This window comes from Myotis daubentonii, chromosome 14 (genome assembly GCF_963259705.1).
Source record: "Myotis daubentonii chromosome 14, mMyoDau2.1, whole genome shotgun sequence".
NCBI lineage: Eukaryota > Metazoa > Chordata > Mammalia > Chiroptera > Vespertilionidae > Myotis > Myotis daubentonii.
The window spans coordinates 15,720,970-15,745,164 of NC_081853.1; the positions used below are offsets into that span (position 1 = coordinate 15,720,970).

At 38.9% G+C, this 24,195-nt stretch overlaps 1 protein-coding gene across 4 annotated transcripts in view; it reads left to right on the forward strand.

Annotated features, from left to right (window-relative positions):
• The window catches only part of TASOR (transcription activation suppressor), a 62,777-nt gene that overhangs the window by 12,475 nt on the left and 26,107 nt on the right, over window positions 1–24,195 (forward strand). For all 4 annotated transcript variants that reach the window (XM_059663227.1, XM_059663228.1, XM_059663229.1 and 1 more), the window contains exons 4-14: window positions 4–76; window positions 927–1,018; window positions 1,485–1,637; window positions 4,522–4,646; window positions 6,999–7,030; window positions 7,700–7,805; window positions 9,353–9,456; window positions 9,536–9,639; window positions 21,930–22,002; window positions 22,097–22,168; window positions 23,117–23,845. In XM_059663227.1, coding sequence (XP_059519210.1) covers window positions 4–76; window positions 927–1,018; window positions 1,485–1,637; window positions 4,522–4,646; window positions 6,999–7,030; window positions 7,700–7,805; window positions 9,353–9,456; window positions 9,536–9,639; window positions 21,930–22,002; window positions 22,097–22,168; window positions 23,117–23,845 — 1,663 coding nt within the window. The remainder of the gene's footprint in view (window positions 1–3; window positions 77–926; window positions 1,019–1,484; window positions 1,638–4,521; window positions 4,647–6,998; window positions 7,031–7,699; window positions 7,806–9,352; window positions 9,457–9,535; window positions 9,640–21,929; window positions 22,003–22,096; window positions 22,169–23,116; window positions 23,846–24,195) is intronic.

The following is a 24,195-nucleotide window of genomic DNA, read 5'->3' on the forward strand; positions in this document are numbered from 1 at the left end:
TAGGTTCAAAGCATATGTGAAAAAGGACTACAGGTGGGCCAGTCCAAAATAACAATTCTTGGCAGTCCTTCCATGGGTAATCTTTTTTTCTTTTTTCATTTGTGTACTATGAAGTTGCCATTTAAAAATATATTATTTAATTTTACTGCAATTCTTATAATTACATTTATGTACTAGAAGCCCGGTGCACGAAATTTGTGCACTGAGGGTTGGGGAGTTCTTCCTCAGTCTGGCCTGCACCCTCTCCAATACAGGACCCCTCGGAATGTCCGACTGCTGGGTTAGGGCCTGCCGGCCTGATCGCCCTAACTGCCCCCCCGCCGGCCTGATCGCCCTAACTGCTCCCCCCTGCCGGCCTTATCCCCCTAACTGCTCTTCCCTGCTGGCTTGATCCCTAACTGTTCTCCCCTGCTGGCCTGATTCCCCTAACCTCTCTCCCCTGCTGGCCTAATCCCCCTAACTGCTCTCCCCTGCTGACCTGATCGCCCCTAACCGCCTCTGCCTCGGCCCTGCCACCATGGCTTTGTCTGGAAGGATGTCTGGAAGATGTCTGGTCTAATTTGCATATTACCCTTTTATTAGTTGTCATAGTCCCAGAAAAGGAGACTGATGTTAGGTTTTGTGATGTGAAACCAGTTTTATTACTTGTTTCTGATTTTTGCATGCTATCCAAATTGATTTTAAGTATCTTTTTTTTATTTTTTTTGGTCTTAGTCGAGTACTAGTAGATTTTGAAATTTTTTATTTGTTTCATGTTTTATTCTGGTTTTATTTTTGCCTTGGTGAAATATAAGTGATCTTCACTGTCATTACATTTTTTAAAAAGGTGTTGGTCATATCATTTATTTCTTATCATTAGATTAAATATTTGTATTTTTTGTATTTGTGTCAAATTTAAATTAAAAACATTTTTTCCTCTTTACTAGGTATCTATCTTTCTAGGTATCCTGATTTGTTACAGGCTAATCCTTTGGAAGCTGGGACAGTGGGTGATGTTGTTATTTTTAAAATAATGAAGGTAATTTCAACTTTTACATTTCATATATCAGAGACAACATTTGATTTGGATTTTAGTTGACCCTGTTTTTAGGAGATTAAATTAAAAAACAGCTTGCTTGTGTTTGGTATAGAAAGATACTTTTGAGAGTGATTTGCCATCTTTGATGTAAGCTTACTGTATTTTAGAGTTTGCCTTTCCTTTCCAAAAAAATAGAACGAAGAAAGGAGGGTAATATATTGGTAATGTCATTTAGGCTAGTGAAAAGTGTTGTGAATAAAATTTTTTCTTTGTTATAAAATAAATTCAAACAACACTTTTTTTATGGTTAACTTTTTCTTCAATATTTGCAAAATGTGGTGGGTGATACTTTGTCAGATATTAAAGGAAAAAACTGTTATAGGTGATCTGTATTTAAAGAAATATTCTATAATTATATAGTCAATAATTAGGTTTGGGTGGATTTAAAATGTTTTCTCTGTTTTAGGGTAAAATAAAAAGTATATATGACCCCATGGGTGTAAAAAGTTTGGAATCTAAAAGTGCTTTGGATCCAACACCAAAGCATGAATGTCATGTGTCGAAGAATGCCAATAGAATTACATCACTTTTGGCTTACCGAGCCTATGAGCTTACTCAAGTAAGTACCTGAACCCATTTTAGTGTTATGACCTAATATCTGTTTATCACCAAATCCTTTAAAATGCCCCATTTTCAATTCCCTCTGCCACCACACCAGTCTAGGCTCTGGTTTCCACATATTACTGCCAGACTCCAGTGTCTTGGCTGTTTGTTCAGTGTTTCCAAGACAACTTAGAAATACATACTTACAGACAATATTCAGAGTCCTTAGCCTAGCTCACCCTGCCTGAACACTGTTATTTCCATCTTGTTTGCTTGTTTGTTTTTCTTTTGTATGAGCTCTGCCCTTAAACTCATTTCATTTGAAATTTTGGCTTTCCTTGGCCTAGAAAGTTTTTGCCTAATAAAATACTACTCGTCCTTCAAGGTAGAGTTGAAGCCCCTTGAAATACCTCAATTCATACTATTTTGTACTATTGACTTGATAAAATATTTTCTACTTTTATTAACTTTTTACGATGCAAACTTAGAATTAATTTTTAACCTTTACTCAGATATAATTGATACACAGTAAACTACACATACTTGAAAGTGTTCTAATTGATAAATTTTAGTCATTGTGTTTTATATGATGTTTGACTATAAAGTAAGGTAATTTTTAAATTAAAATAATGTTTCTAACAAATGTGCAGGAGGCAGCCGATTGATATTTAAATAAAAAAGCTTAATTTTTTCTTTCTGAAGAATCTCAGTGTGCAAGACCTGTTGGTGGGGGCTTTTAGCAAAAATTATATTCACCAAAGTTGTCTGGACTCATTTGATTACCTTCTGGACAGGGGTAGTATTGGTAGATAAGAGATATAAACTTACAGTAATTACTAGAGGCCCGGTGCACAAAAATTTGTGCACTCGGGGGTAGGGGGTCCCTCAGCCCGGCCTGTGCCCTTTTGCAGTCTGGGACCCCTCGGGGGTGACCACTTGCTGGCTTAGGCCTGCTCCCCGGGGGATTACTAATTTTGTATCCCCAATGTCTGATTGCCATCTTAGGCCTAAGATGGCAATCAGACATCCCTCTGGCAGCCCTCAGGGGATGTCCACTTGCCAGCAGGGAGCAGGACTAAGCTGCAGTCGGACATCCTTAGGACTGCTGAGGAGGCAGGAGAGGCTCCCACCACCACTGCTGTACTGGCAGCCGTCAGCCTGGCTTGTGGCTGAGCAGAACTCCCCCCAGTGAGAGCGCACTGACCACCAGAGGGCAGCTCCTGCATTGAGCGTCTGCCCCCTGGTGGTCAGTGTGTGTCATAGTGACCAGTCATTCCCAGTCTTTCTGCTGTTAGGGTCAGTTTGCATATTACCCTTTTACTATATAGGATAGAGGCCTGGTGCATGGGAGGGGGCCGGCTGGTTTGCTCTGAAGGGTGTCCCGGATCAGGGTGGGGGTCCAGCTTGGGTGCCTGGCCAACCTGGGTGAGGGGATGATGGCTGTTTGCACTGGTCACACCCCCTTCAGGGTGGGGGTCCCCACTGGGGTGCCTGGCCAGTCTGGGTGAGGGGCTGAGGGCCATTTTCAGGCTGGCGGGTGACTGAAGCTCCCAGCCCCTTTTTTTCTTTTTTTTTTATTCTGGGATTTATTTACCTTCTATGGCTGTCACTGGAGCTGAGAGACGGCTCCAGCTCTGAGGCTGTGGCTGGCTGAAAGCAGGTATCTGGAGTTTGTTTAGCTTCTATAATTTCAACATTGTTGCATCCGGATCTCAGAGCTGGGCTGTGGCAGGCGGGGAACCTTGGCTTCCTCCGACACTGGAGCAACCAAGCCTCATGTTCGCTTCACCTGTGTGGCTGCTGGCCGCCATCTTGGCTGGCAGTTAATTTGCATATCTCGCTGATTAGCCAATGGGAAGGGTAGCAAAGTTACGGTTAATTACCATGCTTCTTTGTTATTAGATAGGATTGGCTTTTCTAGCAGAACTTGTAAACTGGTTTGTATTTCAAAAAACTTTCCAGGCATTTTCAGAGCAACAACATTATTGAAATCATTACCCCAAGGGAATGGACTTCGAAGGATAATGCCTTGTTTATAAACTGGGGCACTCTTTTTTTTTTTTTTTAAATATGTTTTTATTGATTTCAGAGAGGAAGCGAAAGGGAAAAAAGAATAGAAACATCAATGATGGGAGAGAATCATTGCTCGGCTGCCTCCTGCACACCCCCCTACTAGGGATCGAGCCCACAACCCAGGCCTGTGCCCTGACCAGGGATCTGAACCATAACCTCCTGTTTCATGGGTTGACCAAACTACTAGTCTGCAAGTCACAAAACCCTGGTCTAATGAATGTTGTGAATAGGTGAAGGGGAGATGCAGATGGGCAGTAGGAAGAGGGTCGGCTACCTGTTTGTGATTTCTCTTGCTACTTTGTTTGCAGTTAGAGCCAAGACTATGTTTTCCTTTTGACATGAACAACATAGTAGGTTTGGTTGAGGTTGTGTCTGTAGTATTTTAATTTTGTATCAAATTGGCTTTTCTGAGCTGATTTGGGAGCCCCATTTGTAACATTTTTTATGAGGAAATTTGTTGACCATATTCCTGATTGTCAAGTCTTCAGAAGTAAACTTTTGGAATACCTACTAGTATTCTGGCATCCGAGATATATATATATACACACATATATATATATATATATATATATATATATATATATACATATATATATATATATATATATATATGTGTGTGTGTGTGTGTGTGTATAAAATTTATATCCTAAAATGAAATATAAAGTATAAATTATTATAGTTAAATTGGCAAGCAGTGTTTAAAGATATTTTCTGGTAGAGGCACATTTAAGTGTTATATTTTTCAAAAACCAGGCAGATAAATACAAGATTCCCACTCTGTACTTTTGCTTTCTTAACGAAGTTAATTTTGCATTTTTTTATTTTAGTATTACTTCTATGAGTATGGCTTTGATGAACTAAGGCAAAGACCAAGACACGTGTGTCCATATGCAGTTGTGTCTTTTACTTACCAAGATGATATACAACCTCCGAAGTTTGTACCTTCATTAAGGTAAGGTTTAGGAGTTTTGGGCATCATCCAGAATGGTATTTATATTATATAACCTGGACTGCATAGTTAGAAGGAACACTTTGTTTTGTTCCTATTTTTCCCCCCCTTAATATTAATTAGATACATAAATGTTCATTGTGATTTAAAAGGTCAGTGTAGCCCAGCTGGTGTGGCTCAGTGGTTGAGCATCGACCTATGAACCAAGAGGTCATGTTTGATTCCCAGTCAGGGCATATGCCCAAGTTGTAGGTTTGACCCCCCAGTGGCATGCAGGAGGCAGCCAATCAGTGATTCTCTCTCATCATTAGTGTTTCTGTCTCTCTCTTCCTCTCTCTGAAATCAGTAAAAATATATTTAAAATGTTAATATAAAGGACATATACTGAAACTATATGGAAATATAAGCTAAAGTTTACTTGAACCTCACAGTTAAACCTCTTTTTCCTTGATATTGAAGGTTTGCATAGTTGAGTAAATGTAGTTTTTAAAAGTGAAGTTTTGTGTGTTAGCTCTCCTGGAAATCGGGAGCTTCTACTAAAGAAGCCCAGCTCCCCCCTCAAACCAGTTAAACCAAAATCAGGTATTAAGTAGCTTAGGCATTGGTAGTTTTTAAAAGCTTCCAAGTGATTTCTGATTTTTTTTTTTTTCTAGAGAGAGGAAGGGAAAGAGATAGAGAGATAGAAACATCAGTGAGAGAGAAAAATCATTGATTGGCTGCCTCCTGCACGCCCCCTACTGGGGATTGAGCCCTCAACCCCGGGCATATGCCCTGACTGGGAATCGAAACAGTGGCCTCTTGGACGCTCAACCACTGAGCCAAACCGGCCAGGCTGATTCTGATTTTTAGTCAGAGTTGAGTACCATTGATTTCCTGTAAGCTCTAATATAAGGTGACCAAATATAAAGTAGTTTCCCATGTAGTTATTCCAGAAGATGTTTTGGCAAAATTAAGTAAGGATATAGGTGAAATGGTCAAATATCTACATATTTTTAATTTGAGTACCCATAGTCAAAGTCGTGTATGATATACATTCGTTTAGAAATATTGCTGTTTTTAAAGCCACATTCTTAAACATACTAGACATTTTTGAGGTTGACTTCTTTATTAGTTTCCAGATCAAAGCGTCATCTTCATTTTACTTGTTTGAGATCTAACACTTTTTTCATATCGTGATTAGTCCTGGAAACCATCCACAGCCACAAGTATGGATTCACATAATATCCAGACATTTGGGTTTTTCTGTATGTGTGTATGTGTCTGTATTTATCATCTCCATGATACATTTGTTATACTGCCTTTCAGCAGTGATCTTCAGAAGGTACTCAGCGCTTTAATAATTATGAGGTCATACTCCCAGGAATAATGATTATCCATTAATTTTCTTTGCCTCCTGTTTGATTCCATCTTTTTACCTTCAAAGCATTTAAAACAAGCATTGATTGAACATCCTTGCTGTACCTTGAATGCCACCCGTTAATGTGCCTGCCTCAGGGCCTCTGCATTTGCTGTTCTTCTCTTTCCCCAATTAGCTGCATAATTTACACTTACACTTCCTTAAAGGTGACCTTATCAGTGAGGTCTTCTGTGATTTTTTTTTTTAACCTGTGTACTCTTAGTGTCTTTTTTTACTCCTTAGAACTTAAAACCATCACCATCTGGTTAATACCTTTCTTATTGTTGTCTCTCTGCCTCGTGAGATTATAAGCCAGGGGTGGGCAAACTTTTTGACTCGAGGGCCACAATGGGTTCTTAAACTGGACCGGAGGACCGGAACAAAAGCATGGATGGAGTGTTTGTGTGAACTAATATAAATTCAAAGTAAACATCATTACATAAAAGGGTACAGTCTTTTCTTTTTTAGTTTTATTCATTTCAAACGGGCCAGATACGCCGGCCGTAGTTTGCCCACGGCTGTTATAAGCTCTATGAAGGCAGGGGACTTATTCATCCCTGTAGTCCTTTTACTTAGAATATTAGTGAATATTTATTGAATGATTAATGACTACATTTAAATAAGTATTGAGGCCATTTCTTTGAATCTTATCACTAAAACAAAGTAATTGACAGAGATTTTAATGGACTCTTATTTTCTCCTGATGGATATTTTTGGGTAAAACAGCACCTTAATTTTGGGCAAATAAGGTAATTCAAGTCAAGTAAGTAATTCTTTTCTCCAAGTAAACTTGGATTTATTAAATGTTATAGTAAGTAATTAACTGCTTCCTCCTACTTGGAAGGAAAATTTAATTCTCTTGTATAGTATGCCATTAAAAATAGCACCTATCTCAAGGTCCTGAGTGTTAACTTTTATATTAACAATTAGTAATTTAAAAAAAATTTTTTTTTTTGTAGATCTAACAGCTTTAATGCAGATAGAAACACAGGTAAGATTCTTTAGTTTTCTAAATTGAAAGAGTACATGCACATAGTAAAAAATTAATACATTAAGTGCTTTGATTTATTTTCATAATGAATGAGAATCTGCAAAGTATGAAAAGAAGGGTGAGGCCATGCTATGATATAGCATCAACATTTGGTCATCCAGGCATAAGGTGTCCTTGAGAAGCTGCTGCTGCTGTGAATAGATCATGTTTGACCACTTGGTTCGATAATAGTAAACAATACAAGTTTCACAATTCAGCCTTTAAAAGTATTAAATTCATCAAAGGTTTAAGTCAGGTTTCTCCACAATGAAAAGAGATTGAGAAGAAGATATGAGACATTGTATGGATTCATGTAGTTAACCGAATTTCATATAGTCTCTTTTGGGGGAAATAAGAGGGCAGACTATTTGTCTTTGCTCCTCAGCTTTCTGATGTGAAGACATTTAGACAAAATTGTTATTCTTTGCAGCTGGAATAATTTTGTAGGGGAAACGATAGTTTAAACAAAAAATCCTAATATTTGGACTCTCCTGTAAATATAAATGTCAAATATTTTGTTTTGTTCTACAAAACCTTGTTTCTAGATGTTTTTTTTCCTTTTTTCTAGTAAACATATATTTGCTTCTGGGTTGCCAAGAATTGTGTCCTTTTTTTTTTTTTTAATTTAAGATAAATTTCACTACACATTGTGGAAAGGACAGCTTTTAAATAAAGGAAAGCTTTTGTGCTATATTTCTCTGAGGTCAGCCACTCGTGCTTTTTTGCCTATCAAACTGTAAGTATGCTATATTACCAAAAAATAGTGATTTCCCTATTTCCTTTTCTTTCTTACTTATATTTAAATTTTACTTTGGTACTTTAGTCCATAAGAACTTCGATATCAATATTGGTTTGTTTTTTAAAAAGATTGATTTGATATCTTTAGAAACTTAATTGGCATAATGAGCCCTCTGGTTTTCTGTCTTGGCTTGAGGATGGGCTAAAAAGTCATACACATTCGTGGCATAAAACTTTTTCTTAATGAATTTAAATCTTAAAAGTGATTTTAAAAAGTTTTATCCTGTGTACTCTTAGTGTCTTTTTTTACTCCTTAGAACTTAAACCATCACTGTCTGGTAAATACCTTTCTTATTGTTGTCTGTCTGCCTCGTGAGATTATAAGCTCTATGAAGGCAGAGGATTTATTCATCCCTGTAGTCCTTTTACTTAGAATATTAGTAAATATTTATTGAATGATTAATGACTACATTTAAATATGTATTGAGGCCATTTCTTTGAATCTGATCACTAAAACAAAGTAATTGACAGAGATTTTAATGGACTCTTATTTTCTCTGATTTTAAAAAGTTTTCTCCAAGCCCTGGCTGGTTTGGCTCAGTTGGTTGGAGTGTTGTTGAGAGGTGGCAAGTTCGAATCCCTGGTGAGGGTACGTTCAGGAGGCAACCTAATCGATTGATTTTTCTCTCTCATATCGATGTTTCTTTCTCCCTCTCCCCTTTTTTCTTTCTAAAATCAATACAAAAATTTTTATATTAGATATATTTTCCATTTGGCAATTTGAACATGATAGACTTAAAATTTATCAGTTGTTTGTTGGAAACAGCTTTGATGTTTTAAGTTAAAATTTATAGGCTGTTTTCAGTCTTGGGAATATGCTGGAATAGAAAAGTCTAAAATGATCTTCTGCTGCCCTGTGGTGTGGCTCAGTTGTTTGGGCCTCATTCCATGCAACGAAAGGTTGTCGTTCAATTTACTGTCTGGGCGCATACCCAGGTTGAGGGCTTATCCCCGGTAGGCAGTCGATTCATGTTTTGCTCTGACATTGATGTTTCTTTTTTTTTCCGCTCCTTCTCCCTCTCTACTTCCCTCCTCCCTCCATCTCTACCTGCCTCTCTCCCCCTTTTCTCTCTCTCTAAAAATCAATTTAAAAAATGAAAATAAAGTGATCTTTTGCTACCATCACAATAAACATGAACCTTCATAAATGTTTGAGGACTATGTGAACAGTAGATACTTGAATTGTGTTTAATAAAATGACAACCTTATATCCTTTGTTATTAGTAATATTGGCATGTAGAATTAGCTTCTGCCTTACATTTGGAAGGTTGGTAGTATTGCCAGGCTATGTATCTATTTACCTGTACATCTGGACTTCCCATATCAAATCTTCTTTAAAGTACGGTGCTAATAAATATGCTCTTTGTTTTCCAGCAAGACGTGTGTGTGTGTGTGTATGTCTATAAAAGAGAGAGAGGGAGAGAGATACCATTGCTAGAGTTAAAAATACATGTAAGGAAATAGGCTTTTTTAATTTTCTTTCAGTCCTGAGAAGCTAGATGTTGAAACAGTTATGAGTATTGATCATCTGAAACAGAAAATTCCTCCAGCGCTGTTTTACAGGGAAGCATACTTCGGTTCAAATGAAGGTAAAGTAATTTAATTTTACTGAAATATAAGAAGCAGACTTGAATCTGAATATTTACTGTGTATTTTTTCTTATGTCAGTTTTGAAGAATGGAATGTACTGCAGTCTTTATGAAGTTGTAGAAAAGACAAGAATTGGAAGTAACATGGAGAGTTTACTGCAAAAACTAGAGAAAGAAAAACTTGTGAGTAAAATTTAAAATATTCTTTTTTCTCCCTTAGAAACTATTAATAAGTGATCATATAATATTTCAATTTATTTCATTTTTATCTCTGAAAATACCACAAAGTCTCTGTTTTTGTTGCTGCCATTAGTTAACAGCATTTTACTATGGCCTTTGGTACTCTCCTTTATAGCCATGATACTTAGACCTTCTACAGACCAGTCTTCCCGTGAAGTATCTTTGTTGTATTTTGTAATTGTGACTGTGATATTAAAAAAATACTTCTTGAATGTCATGTATTTATGTAAGGTATATAGTTCAGTAAAAAATGAAGGAAAGAGACTCTGTTCTCCTGGACTACACAGAGTGGTAAGTGGAATTACTCAGATAGATGTGGTTCCAGAAGAGACAGTGCCATATTTAAAGATTCAAAAAAAAAGATGATTTGTGAGGCTGAAAAAATAAAAGAACATTATAGTAATTGGGAGAAAGTGGTAGAACATGAGGCTGGAAAAGGGTATAGGAGGCTATATCCTACAGCATCATGCAGGCAATGTTCAAATATTTGGAAGTTTGGACTTGATCCTAAGAGCAATGGTTTTTAAAGGGAGTTGGATGAGGTTTTGATTATGTATGCAGCATGATCAAATCTGTTCTGTGCTTACCTTGGTTATTATGTAGAGGATGAATTGAAGGAGGGAGAGAGAGATGAGGTAGGAAACTATTACCATGGAGGGTGATGTATGTTTGGATGAGAAAAGTAAGAATGATGATATAAGAAGAGACTGGTTTAAGACATATTTAGTAGATAGTATCCAGGTCAATGGGTGTGGAATATATTGAGTTTAGGTAGAGAAATTAAATTACTTCAGGGATCAGATTGTGATGGGTTCAGGAGTGATGCTAATATGTACAGTTTAGTGAAGGAGATGAAGTGGTTGATAGAGAGTAGTGGCTATCCCAAGGTTTCTGTTAATATGAGATATAGGTGAACTCGTGTTTAAATGCTGATCAGATGTTCCAGTAGAAAGAAAGAGGGTTTTTTTTTGCACAGGTATGCCATTTAATACAGGTTATTCAGCAGTTGACTTATGTTATTGAGCCTCATGTTATTGAGCCTCAGTTTCCAGGTATTCAAATGGAGATTTGTATTACTGAGCCCACAACTTCATTTTTATTGTCTACATAGATTTTTCATTGTATGCATATAGATTTGCTTAACCAATACATTGTTTATAGATGGGAGCGTCAAGTTATATACAAATTTATAGGCAGAATTTGTAAACTTATGAATTGGTGGACACCCAGCAATAACACTTTGAACACCTGGGTAGAAACCTTTGGGCTAGGCATCTTACAACATACACATGCATACACATTCAATACATGTGATATACGTTTATAATTACACTAGAGACCCGGTGCACTTGGGGGGGGGGGTGAGGGGTGGGGTCTCTTGCGCCCTCTTGCGTCCAGGAGCTCTCGGGGGTTGACCGACTGCCACGGAGGTGGGAGAGGCTCCTGCCACCGTTGCTGTGCTCACCAGCTGTGAGCCCGGCTTCTGGCTGAGGAAGTGCACTGACCACCAGGGGGCAGCTCCTGCATTGAGTGTCTGCCCCCTGGTGGTCAGTACGCATCGTAGTGACCAGTCGTTCCATCATTCAGTCAATTTGCATATTAGCCTTTTATTATATAAGGAGGATTTCTTGTTTTCCTCTGAAAGCCTGTCTATAATACAAGTGTTCCTCATGATCAAAATCTGTTCAATTACTGAGTTCAGAAAGTAAAAGTGAAAGTTTAGATAGTTTGGATGTCTATCCAAATTATATGATTTGGATGGTGAGTTATCCAAATCATATAATTTTTACATTTCAGAGAATGAGTATTGAGAATCTTAACAGTGAGGAGTTTATCAGAAAATCATAGTATCTCCTCAGTTCCTAATAATGAGAATCATTGGAAGGATAAGAAGGATGCTAGCATTTTGTTCTTAATCTGAGCAAGGTTTGTGGAGGACTGGGTCTTTCCAGAATCAAGAAGTGAAGTAACAGAGGGTATGGGCATTCCATAAGAATACACTACCTGAATCTAATAGACCTAGGTATTTTGTGTAGCATTCCTTTTCCTGCACCTCATTGGAAATTACTCTAACTATAGTTACTTTTTTCATATTTCTCATAATGAGAGGTGCATTGGGAACTATTGGGTTGTTAATTTTATCTTGGATCTACACGAGGTGTTCTGGATCAGACAAATATAGTGAATACCTTATAGTAAGTAATAAATGTATTGGCCCTCCTTTGCCCTAGTCCAGTGGTTGGCAAACTGCGGCTCGTGAGCCACATGCGGCTCTTTGGCCCCTTGAGTGTGGCCATGAAGTTTCAGTCGCACTGTACGTGCGCGCCTGCACGTGGTATTTTGTGGAAGAGCCACACTCAAGGGGCCGCAGTTTGCTGATCACTGCTCTAGTCATTACTGTTAGGGAAATGCAACAAGATACAGGTCATTTATTTATGGAGTAGCCATCCCATAGATAAGGGGTGAGAAACAATGACTTTTCTTTGCTTATAAAGGAAAGGAAGTAGCTCTCTCCCTCTGCCCCTGAAAAGGCCTCTGAAAATGTTAATGAATATTAACTCTAACCCTTTGGTAAATAAATCATATCTTTACAGGAGTCAGTTAGCTCTCTTTGTTCTAATGACATCTCTAAATTCCTAGGACTCATTCTTGCTTAAAATGTAAATAGGAGAAAGCTCTATCTTCCTGGCATCTTGGGACTGAAACTAGGAATTAATCTGTGCATTCACCTCTGCCTTCTTGGGGACCCACTTGGCACTCTCAGGGGAACAAGAGAAATTTAATTCTCCTTTGGATTAGAGCAATTAACTGTATAATTTGCTACAGATCTAATTCTTAAGGTATGTAAACAGCAGAATATTTCTGGTAAAAATGAAAGCAACATTCCCTCTTTATATAATATGGAAGGTGAGGGCTTTTGGCAGAAGCACTGAGGAATCTGAGGAAGTTTTCCCAGAGGGAGAGTTATAAAATAAGTAAAATTATATTTAGCTCTTTTGGTTGATGATAACTCAAGTTAATTTAAAAGTTGACTTTAATATAAAAAACCTATGAGAGCAATGTACCTAAATTTGAATATTGTTTCTGCTGTGAACATTCTTCATAGATACCTCAGTTTAAATTTTTTCTTTATTTTTTAACCATGAGTGGGTTTTGAATTTTATTTAATGCTTCTCTCTCTCTCTCTCTCCCTCCCTCCCTCCCTCTCTCTCTCTCTCTCTCTCTCTCTCTCTCTCTCTCTCTCTTTCTCTCTCTCTCTCTCTCTCTCTCTCTCTTGCATTTATCAAGATAGTTACATGGTGTATTAGTAAGGGTTTTCCAGAGAAACTAAACCAATGGGATATATATAGAGAGAAAGACAGAGAGATTTGTTATAAAGAATTAGCCAGTTTGTCTCAGTGGATAGAGCATTGGCCTGCAGACCAAAGAGTCCTGGATTTGGGCACGTACCTTGGTAGCAGGCTCTTCCCTGCCCGAGGCCCTGGTCAGGACCCATGCAGGAGGCAACCAATCGATGTGTTTCCCTCCTATCAGTGTTTCTCTCTCTCTTTCCCTCTCTCCCTAAAAATCGGGTGAGGATTAACAAAAAACAAACACACAAAAGAAATGAATTGGCTCACAGTTATGGAGACTAAAAAGTCCCAAAATTTGCATTTGGCAAGTTGGAGACTGAGGAGAGTTTGATGGTGTAGTTCCATTCTGAGTCTGAGTGTTAGAGATTCAAGGAGAGCTGATGTTTCAGTTTGAGTCCAAAGATGTGGGGAAAAGAGCACTGATATTCTAACTCAAAGGCAGGCAGGTAGGCAGGAGGAATTCCCCCTTACTCCAGGAAGGGTCAGTCTTTTTTTTCTATTCGAACCTTCAGTTAATTAGATGAGATCACCCACCTTGGGGAGGGTAATCTGCTTTCCTCAGGCTATCCATATATATATGTTAAACTCATCCAAAAACATCCTCAGAAACATCCAGAGTAAAGTTTGACTACATATCTTGACACCCTGTGGCCCAGTCAAGTTGACACATAAAACTAAGCATCACATATAGTATAGAAAAAAAAAGAAAAGCCAAATATATTACTGGACTCCTAGGGGGGGAAAACGTGTATGCATCTAAGAAATTTTATCTTAAAGCTAAAAAGATTCCTTTTATTAAGCAATACTCTGCAAACCCCCCAATATTCTATGTGTTACTTTTCCAATTATAAAATTAAAGGAATATAAAAGGACAGGAATGCCAATTGGTAGGATAAAAGCTAAGTATACTTTCTTTTCTCACATTAGTCTAAGCTACCCAATTCAGAAATCCAATGTGTGCCCTAGCTGGTTTGGTTCAGTGGATAGAGTGTTGATCTTGGTCAAGGGCAGGTACCTTGGTTGCAGGCTCCATCTTGGCCCCAGTCATGGCACATGTGGGAGGCAACCAATTTATGTATCTCCCTCACATCGATGTTTCTCTCTCAATATTTCTCCCTCTCCCTTCCACTCTCTAAAAATCAATGTGAAAAAAATAAGTAAAAATCAATGGAAAAATATCCTTGGGTGAGGATTAACAAAAACAACAACAACAAATCCAGTGTGCTAATAAGGGCAGGAGTTGGCAATTTTCTGTGAAGGACTAGATAGTAAATATTTTAGGCTTTGTGGGCCATAAGTCTCTGTCCCAATTCTGCCATTATCTATACACATAAATGAATAGGCATGGCTGTATTCCACTACTTTTTTTTTTTTTAATACATTTTATTGACTTTTTACAGAGAGGAAGGGTGAGGGATAGAGAGTTAGAAATATCGATGAGAGAGAAACATCGATCAGCTGCCTTCTACACACCCCCTACTGGGGATGTGCCCACAACCAAGGTACATGCCCTTGACTGGAATTGAACCTGGGACCCTTGAGTCCACAGGCCGACGCTCTATCCACTGAGCCAAACCGGTCAGGGCCCAGTACTTTCTTTACAAAAAAACAGAAAACAGGCTGGGTTGGCTTTCAAGTTGTAATCTGCAGATCTCCATACTAGAAGAAAGGACACTATGTGGCTATCTTGTAAATGCAAAAAAAAAAAAATAAATAAAATAAAATAAAATTCAAAACACAGTATGGTTAAAAAAAATCAAGAAAAAAATCTAAACTGAAAAAATTTACATTTAAAAGGTATCTATGAAAAACCTGCAAACTTTCTACTTAATGGGTAATATTGCAAGTGTTCTTTTGAAAATCAAGAAGACAGAAATACCTACAATCACCACTTTTATTCAGCATCGTGCTACAGATCCTAGATTGCACAGTAACACAAGAAAAAAAATAAAAACCATGAAGACTGGAGAAGACAAATCAAAACAGTATTGTTCCCAGATAATAAAATCTATATAGCAAGCCTAAAGAATGTACAAAAAAAAATAATTCAAATTTTATATATAGATCTGACATAAAATCAACATATAAATATCAATTACATTTCTGTATACATAATAGAAAGTGTACTGACATGAAAAATACTGTTTACAATATAAGATGCCTGGCAATAGATAAATCTAACAAAATAAGCAAGACTTATATCCAGAAAATTATAAAATTCTATTCCAAGAATACTCTAAAGAAGTAGAGTCCTAGCTGATTTGGCTCAGTGGATAGAGTGTGGGCCTGTGGACCACAGGGTCCCAGGTTCAATTCCTGTCAAGGGCACGTACCTCAGTTGTGGGCTCCTCCCTGGCCTGGGCCCTGGTCAGGACCCGTGCAAGAGGCAAACGATCGATGTGTTTCTCCCACATCGATATTTCTGTATTTCCCTCTCTCTTCTCCCTAAATACCAATGGAAAAATATCCTCAGGTGAGGATCTAAAAAAAAACTGTAAAGAGATAATCTTGCTAATGGTTAAGGCAGTATCATAAAGATGTTAATTTTCTCAAATTTGATCTACAGATGTAATACAATTCCAGTTTAAAAAAATCCCAATAAGGTTAAGTGTGGTTTTTGAGGGAGGAGCATTCCACATGTTTTATTATGTAGTATTTTTATTATTCAGTTCTAAGTATTTCTTAGTTTTTATTATGATTTCCACTTTGACACATGATATATAGGTATATTTTTAAATATCCAAATTATGAGAATACTTTTGTCTTTTTATTTTCTAATTTAATTCCATTGTAATCAGAACAGGTGGTGATTAGTTGAAATTTATTGAGATTTGATATAAAATTTACTTCGTAGTCAATTTTTGTACATGCCCTTGTATTTGAGAAAAATGCATATCTTTAATGCATTGTTGGGATTTGGGTACACAATTCTGGATTGATATTCTCTTAGCACTTTGATTATATACTACAGTATCTTCTGGCTTCTATTTTTATTGAGAGGTCAGCTCTTAGTGTAATTATTCCTTTGTAGAACCTTTTTTTTTCCCGATTGCTTTTAAAATCTTTGTTTTTGATGTTTTGCAGTTAACATTAAGTATATCTAGGTGTAGATTTCTCATTTAAGCAGCGTGGTATATATTCTTTTGTATCTGTGGACTTATATCTTCATTTTGGAATATTAGTCATTATCTCGGATTTATGTCGACTTCATTTCTTTTTTCTTTTTGTTTTTTGTTGTTGTTTTGTTGTTAATCCTCACCCAAGGATATTTTTTCTATTGATTTTCAGAGTGGAAGGGAGTGGGAGAGACAGAGAGAGAGAAAAAAACATCACTGTGAGAGAGAGACATCGATTGGTTGCCTCCTGCACTTGCCCTGACCAGGGCTGGGGATTGGATTGAGCCTGCAACCGAGGTACGTGCCCTTGACCGGAATCAATTGAACCTGCAATCCTTCAGTCAGAAGGCCGACACTCTTACCACTGACCCAAACTGGCCAGGGCTCCTTCTTTTCTTTAGACTGTCTTTCTAAGACTATGAACCAGCATATGTCAGATCTTTTCATTCTGTTCTTCATGTTTGTTAATTTCTCTTGTACTAGTATTTTTCATCTAGTTTTATTTATCTGTGTTGCATTCCTAATAATTTCATCATAGCTATCTTCAAGTTTATAAATTCTGTCTAGCTATGTCTAATTTGCTGTTTAACCCATTCATAGAATTTCTAATTTCACAGAGTATTTTTATTTCTGAAAGTTATATTTGATTCTTTTTGAGATCTGTCTCATTTTATTATAACATTCTTGTTAATTCTTTCAGAAATACTTGTTGAAAACCTATTATGCACTAGTCACTGTTCTAGGAGATGGAGGTTATATTCTGATAATTTCTTGCTGTTGTTTTTATCTAAATAAGATTCACCATTTTAGCCATTTTAAAATGTATAATTCAGTGATTTTTTAGTAGATTCAGAGTGTTGTGCAACCATCACCACTATCTAATTCCAGAGTATTTTCATCACCCTATAAAGACACCTCATACCCATTAAGCATTTACTTTGCATTTCTTCCTCCCTCCAGCCCCTGGCAACCATTAATCTACCTCTGTGTGAGATTGTCTATTCAGGGCACTTTATATAAGTGGAATCATGCATTATGTGGCCTGTAGTACCTGGCTGCTTTCACTTAGCATAGTACTTTTAAGGGCCATCCATGTTGTAGCATATATCAGTACTTTATTCCTTTTTATGGCTGAATCATATTTCATTGTATGTATAATGCCACATTTTGTCCATTCATCAGCTATAATGCGTTAGCTATTATGAATATTGTTGTTTTGAATATTTGTATACTAATTTTTGTGTGAACGTGTTTTCATTTATGCCACTTATTTTGTTTATTTCTTTGAACATTTCATATCTGTTGTTGTATATATTGCATCTAATAATTCCAATTTGAAGCCCTTAGGTGCTTGAATCTTGTTTCTGCTGACTCACTTAGAGTAGATTTTTTCCTCCTAAGTAAGCTTGGTCATTTAAGATTGTGAGCTAAAATATTTTATATTTTAATGCATTTTTGTACCATATTAATTACCTGTTTTGTTATTGAAAAGTGAAAATAGTAGAACCCTATATAATAAAAGGCTAATATGCAAATTGACCAAACTTCAGAACGACCAGTCACTATGATGCACACTGACCACCAGGGAGCAGATGCTCAATGCAGGAGCTGCCTCCTGGTGGTCAGTGCACTCCCACAGGGGGAGCGCTGCTCAGCCAGAAACTGGGCTCACGGCTGGCAAGCGCAATGGCAGTGGCGGGAGTTTCTCAGGCTGGACTGAGGGAACGCCCCCCGGCCCCCCAAGTGCATGAATTTTGTGCATTGGGCCTCTAGTAATAAAAATGCACAGACTGGATTAATACTGTTTTCTGAAGGAAACAGTAAGATGTAACAAATAGAGGCAGTAGGAGCACAGAGTTTATAGGTATGTGTTTCCTTTTCTTTCTTTTTTAAAATATATTTTTATTGATTTCAGAGAAGAAAGGAGAGGGAGAGAAAGATGGGAACATTGATGATGAGAGAGAATCATTGATTCTCCTGCACACCTCTACTGAGGATTGAGCCTGCAACCCAGTCATGTTCCCTGACCGGGAATCATGACTTCCTGGTTCATAGATCAATGCTCAACCACTCAGCCATGCTGACCGGCTGTATTTCCTTTTCTAGAGGGCTTAAACTTTCTTTGAGCTAAAGCCACAGATATTACTGCTAAAGCCTGTCTGCCTGGGTGTTTTTAGGGTGTTGATTCCCTTAGAATTGAGGACAGTGGTCTTTATAAAGACCACTAAGCCAGGGAAATTTTAATACTTTCTTTTTAAAAAAATATATTTTACTGATTTTTTACAGAGTGTAAGGGAGAGGGACAGAGAGTCAGAAACATCAATGAGAGAGAAACATCGATCAGCTGCCTCCTGCACACTCTCTACTGGGGATGTGCCTGCAACCAAGGTACATGCCCTTGACTGGAATCGAACCTGGGACCCTTCAGTCTGCAGGCCGACACTCTTTCCACTGAGCCAAACCAGTCAGGGGAGCCAGGGAAATTTTAAAAGCCTAGTATTTGGAGTGGGTGAAACATTAAAAGAATCTAATTGTTTTTCCTCAGTGACCATACAAAATATGAAAATTTTATTTGTGTTTTCCAACTTCCTGTTTTGACAACCAGGAGTTGGACAAAATGTTATAAAGAATATCCTATCTAATAAAAGAGAATCATGTTAATTAGTGTACGTCTGCTACCCTTCCCATTGGCTAATCAGGGTGATATGCAAATTAACTGCCAGCCAAGATGGTGGCCAGCAGCCAGGCAGCTTGAAGCTAACATGAGGCTTGCTTGCTTCAGTGACAGAGGACTCCAACGTTCTCCGCCTGCCTTGCCGGCCTCTGAGCTTGCAGTTTGAAACATGTTACAAATATAGAAGCTAAACAAAACCCCAGCCGGGCTTTCAGCCAGCCCAGATCTCAGATCTGGAGTTGACACAGTGTTTTGATTATAGAACCCAAACAAACCAAATACCTGCTTTCAGCAGCAGAGGCCTCAGAGCTGGAGCCAGAGCTAAAGCTGGCCCAGAATAAAAAAGAAAAAGAAAAAAAGGAGCAGTTGGGAGCTTCAGTCACCCGCCAGCCTGAAAACGCCCCTCAGCCCCTCACCCAGACTGGCCAGGCACCCCAGTGGGGACCCCCACCCTGAAGGGTATGTGACCAGCTGCAAACAGCCCTCAGCCCCCCACCCAGGCTGGCCAGGCACCCCAGTGGGGACCCTCACCCTGATCCAGGACACCCTTCAGGACAAACCAGCCGGCCCCCACCCGTGCACCAGTCCTCTATCCTATATAGTAAAAGGGTAATATGCCTCCCAGCACCGGGATCAGCAGAGCCGCGAGGCCTCCCGGCACTGGGATCAGCGTGACAGGGGGCAGCGCCCAAATCCCCTGATCGCCCTGTGGTTCTGTGTGTGACAGGGGGCGGGGCCACAACCTCCCTATCCACCCTGCTCTCTTCGTGACAGGGGAAGGCACCCCAACCCCCTGATCAGCCCTGCTCTGTGCCTGATAGGAGGGAGCTCCTGAAGCCCCTGATCGGCCCTGCTGTGTGTGTGACAGGGTGCAGCGCCCCAACCCCCTCCCACGAGCCCTGCTCTGTGTGTGACGGGGTAGAGCCATAACCTCCCCATCGGCCCTGCCCTGAGTGTGAGAGTGGCGGCGCCCCAACCCCCTGATCGGCCCTGCTCTGTGTGTGACAGGGTGTGGCACCCCAACCCCCTCCCCACGGGCCCCGCTCTTTGTGTGACGGGGTAGAGCCATAACCTCCCCATCGGCCCTGCCCCGAGTGTGAGAGTGGCGGCACCCCAACCCCCTGATCGGCCCTGCTCTGTGGGTGATAGGGGGTGGTGCCCCAACCCCCTGATCGGCCCTGCTCTGTGTGTGACGGGGTGCAGTGCCCCAACTCCCCTATCGGCCCTACTCTGTGAGTGACGGGGGAGCTCCTCAACCCCCTGATTGGCCCTGCTCTGTGCGTGACAGGGTACGGAGCCCCAGCCCCCCCTGATGGGCCCTGCTCTGTGCGTGACAGGGGGCAGCACCCCAACCCCCTGATCGGCCCTGCTCTGTGGGTGATAGGGGGTGGTGCCCCAACCCCCTGATCGGCCCTGCTCTGTGTGTGACGGGGTGCAGTGCCCCAACTCCCCTATCGGCCCTACTCTGTGAGTGACGGGGGAGCTCCTCAACCCCCTGATTGGCCCTGCTCTGTGCGTGACAGGGTACGGAGCCCCAGCCCCCCTGATGGGCCCTGCTCTGTGCGTGACAGGGGGCAGCACCCCAACCCCCTGATTAGCCCTGCTCTGTGCGTGACAGAGGGTGGCGCCGCAACCTCCCCATCGACCCTGCCTTGAGTGTGACAGGGGGCGGTGCCCAAACCCCCCAATCAGCCCTACCCTGAGCGTGACTGAGAGTGGCATCACAACCTCCCGATCCACCCTGCTCTGTGCATGACAGGGGAAGGCGCCCCAACTCCCCAGTCGGCCCTGCTCTGAGCCCGACCAGGGGCTGCACCTAGGAATTGGGCCTGCCCTCTGCCACCTGGGAGCAGGCCTAAGCCAGCAGGTCGTTATCTCCCAAGGGGTCCCAGACTGCGAGAGGGCACAGGCCAGGCTGAGGGACCCCCCCCTCTCCCCCCAGAGTGCACAAATTTTTGTGCACCGGGCCTCTAGTGATATATAAAACTTTTAGATAAAAGTGTTTGAGTCTGAAACAAAATTTTCATGTACACTGTCTACCTTTTGAGTGTTCAAACAATGTTTTTATTAAATGTAAATTGGTAGCACAGTCAGTTTTCAGCCTTTAAATTATGGGTCCTTACACAATTTTTGTTTATTGGAATTATTTAATAGGGATTTAAGCACAAGTTTTCTTTCAAGGGAATCATTCCAGTTCAAAAGGGTATACTCTCCAGTGCATTCCTGGCTAACCTGGCATTCTTGTCTTTTTATAATTTATCCTAGGATCTTTCTTTGTATACTTGTCTTATACATTTGTCTTAATCTGTTCTCACCCTTTTGCCAGTCATAGGTATTCTGATGTGTATCATATTATAACTCTGCCTTTGTTCATGATGTTGCCTCTGTTGAAATGTCCTTCCCCCAACCTCAGGCTCTTGGCACTGTACCCATCCTTCAAAATTCACCTCCAGCACACTTTCAGTTTCTTTTCTGATCATAAATGAACTGTATTTTTACCTTCATGTTGCTTTGTAAATCTTTTTAAGAATTCGTCTGACTTAATCTAATTATTGATATTTCCTGTGTTGCTCTGTCCACCCAATTATAAACTACTAGTGATCAGATATTTTGTTTTGTCTTTGAAGTTATTTCTGGCAAGGCAATTTGCCTTACGTGTGAAAGATTTTCATTAAGTATCTGAAGAATTAGCAACACATTTCATTTATGATTAGCCTGAACTCTTAAAGGCAGCATTTGTGTCATACTTGTTTTATATTTCCAACATCCAGCACACTGCCTTTGCAATTAACATGTCTTTTGAATTGCTTTTGAAGGCTTTAGTTTGATCCTTATATTTTAGTGTCAAGGGGAAATCAGCAAGTTGGTTTCATAGTAAATTAGAGGAATTTTCTCACTTAAGTTATGAAAACTAAAGAATATTTTATTAGAATTCTGTGAATTAGCAGAGTTGGAAAAGAGTTTTTAACAATTAAGGAACAATATTTTTTCTAAAGATGATCAAGAACCAATTAGCAGAAACTTCTGTGTCTGCCTTATGGTTAGTAATAATAAAGCAGATTGAACTTCTTCCCTCTTCTAAAAATGCAGGTCCTGGTTAAACCTTTGGGAGACCGAGGATACCTTTTTCTTCTCTCTCCTTATCAAATGGTTTCTCCATATGGTAGGTAATGTCTTTAATTTTTATAATTCTTTTTTAAGTTTTTAGGTAAAACACATTGCCAATTAATTTGACTTCTTTATTTTTTTTTTTTTAGAACATCAAACTGCCAGATCTCGAATCCTACATGCTTTGTTTCTATTTCAAGAACCTAGAGGCATAGTTACTTGTAAGTTCTTTGACTGTGTAAATCCAGGCTTATAGATACCTATATTGAAATTTCCAGATAACTCCCTAAGCAGTTTGTTTTTCTTACATCATGTTTTAGGAAATACTGGGGGTAGTAAGAGCTATTAGCAAAGTAAAGTACAAACTATATGACTTGATTTGTTATTTTTTACTATGAAAAATTATTTGGGTTTTAATCGTTTTTTTTCACTAAATGTTGATTATAATCATTATAACACAATTCCTTAATTTTTCAGGGTTTTATAAAATATGATTTTAAAAAATCTTAGTTCATTTTTGCATTCAGATTTAACAACTGTAAAAGCATCATGTGCTGGGTTAAATATTAGGCCATTCAAAATTAATTAGAATTTTTCACACTGATATCAGACAAAATTTGCTTTTCACCATTCCTAAGAACTAACTTTAGTGCTATATTAAGATAAAAGTCCCACTAATGGCTTTCACTGTTAGATTAAGAATGAGATTCTCAGTTGTAACACTCAGTGCCTGTATATCTCCTTATGGGGATAGAGTTCTTACGAAGTTGTTATAACAGAAAGGAATGCCATTGCTATCCTGGGTAGGACTATCTTGCAAGGAGCCTCATATCTTGCCCTGCTTCTTTATTTCTCCTGACATTTTGCTTGCCCCAAGTTGAAAGGCCTAGTTACAAAAGGAAATGAGATCTTCAATGAGTGGGTATTTTCCCCTTTAAAAATATGTTCTATAATTTCCTTTGTTTTAGTTTCTCATCAGCTTGTTTTAGTCCCCTAGACTTAGAAACATGTGATTCATATATTTCTATGTTACATACATGTATTAAGGTACATACGAGTCTGGTTCACCATTAATGTATGAATGTTAACATTTCTTTGACAATATGTAGATCTGTATTTGATTAGTTTCTTCATTGCTAACATGGCTTACTCTTTTTGTTTGTTTACAGCACAAAAAGGTTCAACCAATGTAGCACCAGCACAAAAAGGTTCAACCAATGTAGCACCACCAGAGAGACACGAGAGCATGCCAGATATATTGAAAATAACTCAGTTTTTACAGTTTGCTTTGATTCGGTGTCGAAAGGAATTAAAAGATATAAATAGTATAAATTTTCATTCTGGTGTTGAAAAGTACGTAAGTGAGTTTTTTAAGCGAGGTTTTGGTTCAGGTAAACGAGAGTTTATTATGTTTCCATATGATTCACGATTAGATGATAAAAAATTCTTATACCCAGCTCCAAGAAATAAATCCCATATTGATGATTGTTTGCATACCTATATTTTTCGGCCTGAAATGTATCAGTTACCTATTTGTCAGTTAAAAGAGCTATTTGAAGACAATAGAAAACTTCAACAGTTCGGTCAACTTTCAGATTATGAAGGCCACGAAGAAATGAATGGCACAAAAAAGAAATTTGGGAAACGAAATAACTCAAGGGGTGAGACTATTAAACCTGGAAAGCAGAAGTCATCTCACTCTTTGGATCATGATAATGATAGATTCAAAGAATTGATTAATTTGATTCAGTCTAGGAAAAAAAATGTGGGTGGGGACTCAGACACAGAAGATATGAGAAGCAAAACTGTCTTGAAGAGGAAGCTTGAGGATCTACCTGAAAATATGAGAAAGTTCGCCAAAACCAGTAATTTAGCTGAAAATTGCCATCTGTATGAAGGTAAAATATCAGTTTGCTCTTACACAGTATAAAAATAATAACAAAAAATATAGTAAAGTAGTTCTGTCCTTTCTTCTAGCATAGGGGTCTGCAGATTACAAAGTGAAAACCAGTCCAGCCTGTTTTCTGTTTTTGTAAAGAAAGTATTGGAATACAGCCATGCCTATTCATTTATGTGTATACATAGTTGCTTTCACATTATAATGGCAGAGTTGGGACAGAGATTTTATGGCCCAAAAGCCTAAAATATTTACTGTCCAGTCCTTCACAGAAAATAGTTATTTGCCAACTCCTACCCTAGCACATTGGATTTCTGAATTGTGTAGCTTAGAGAAATGTGAGAAAATAAA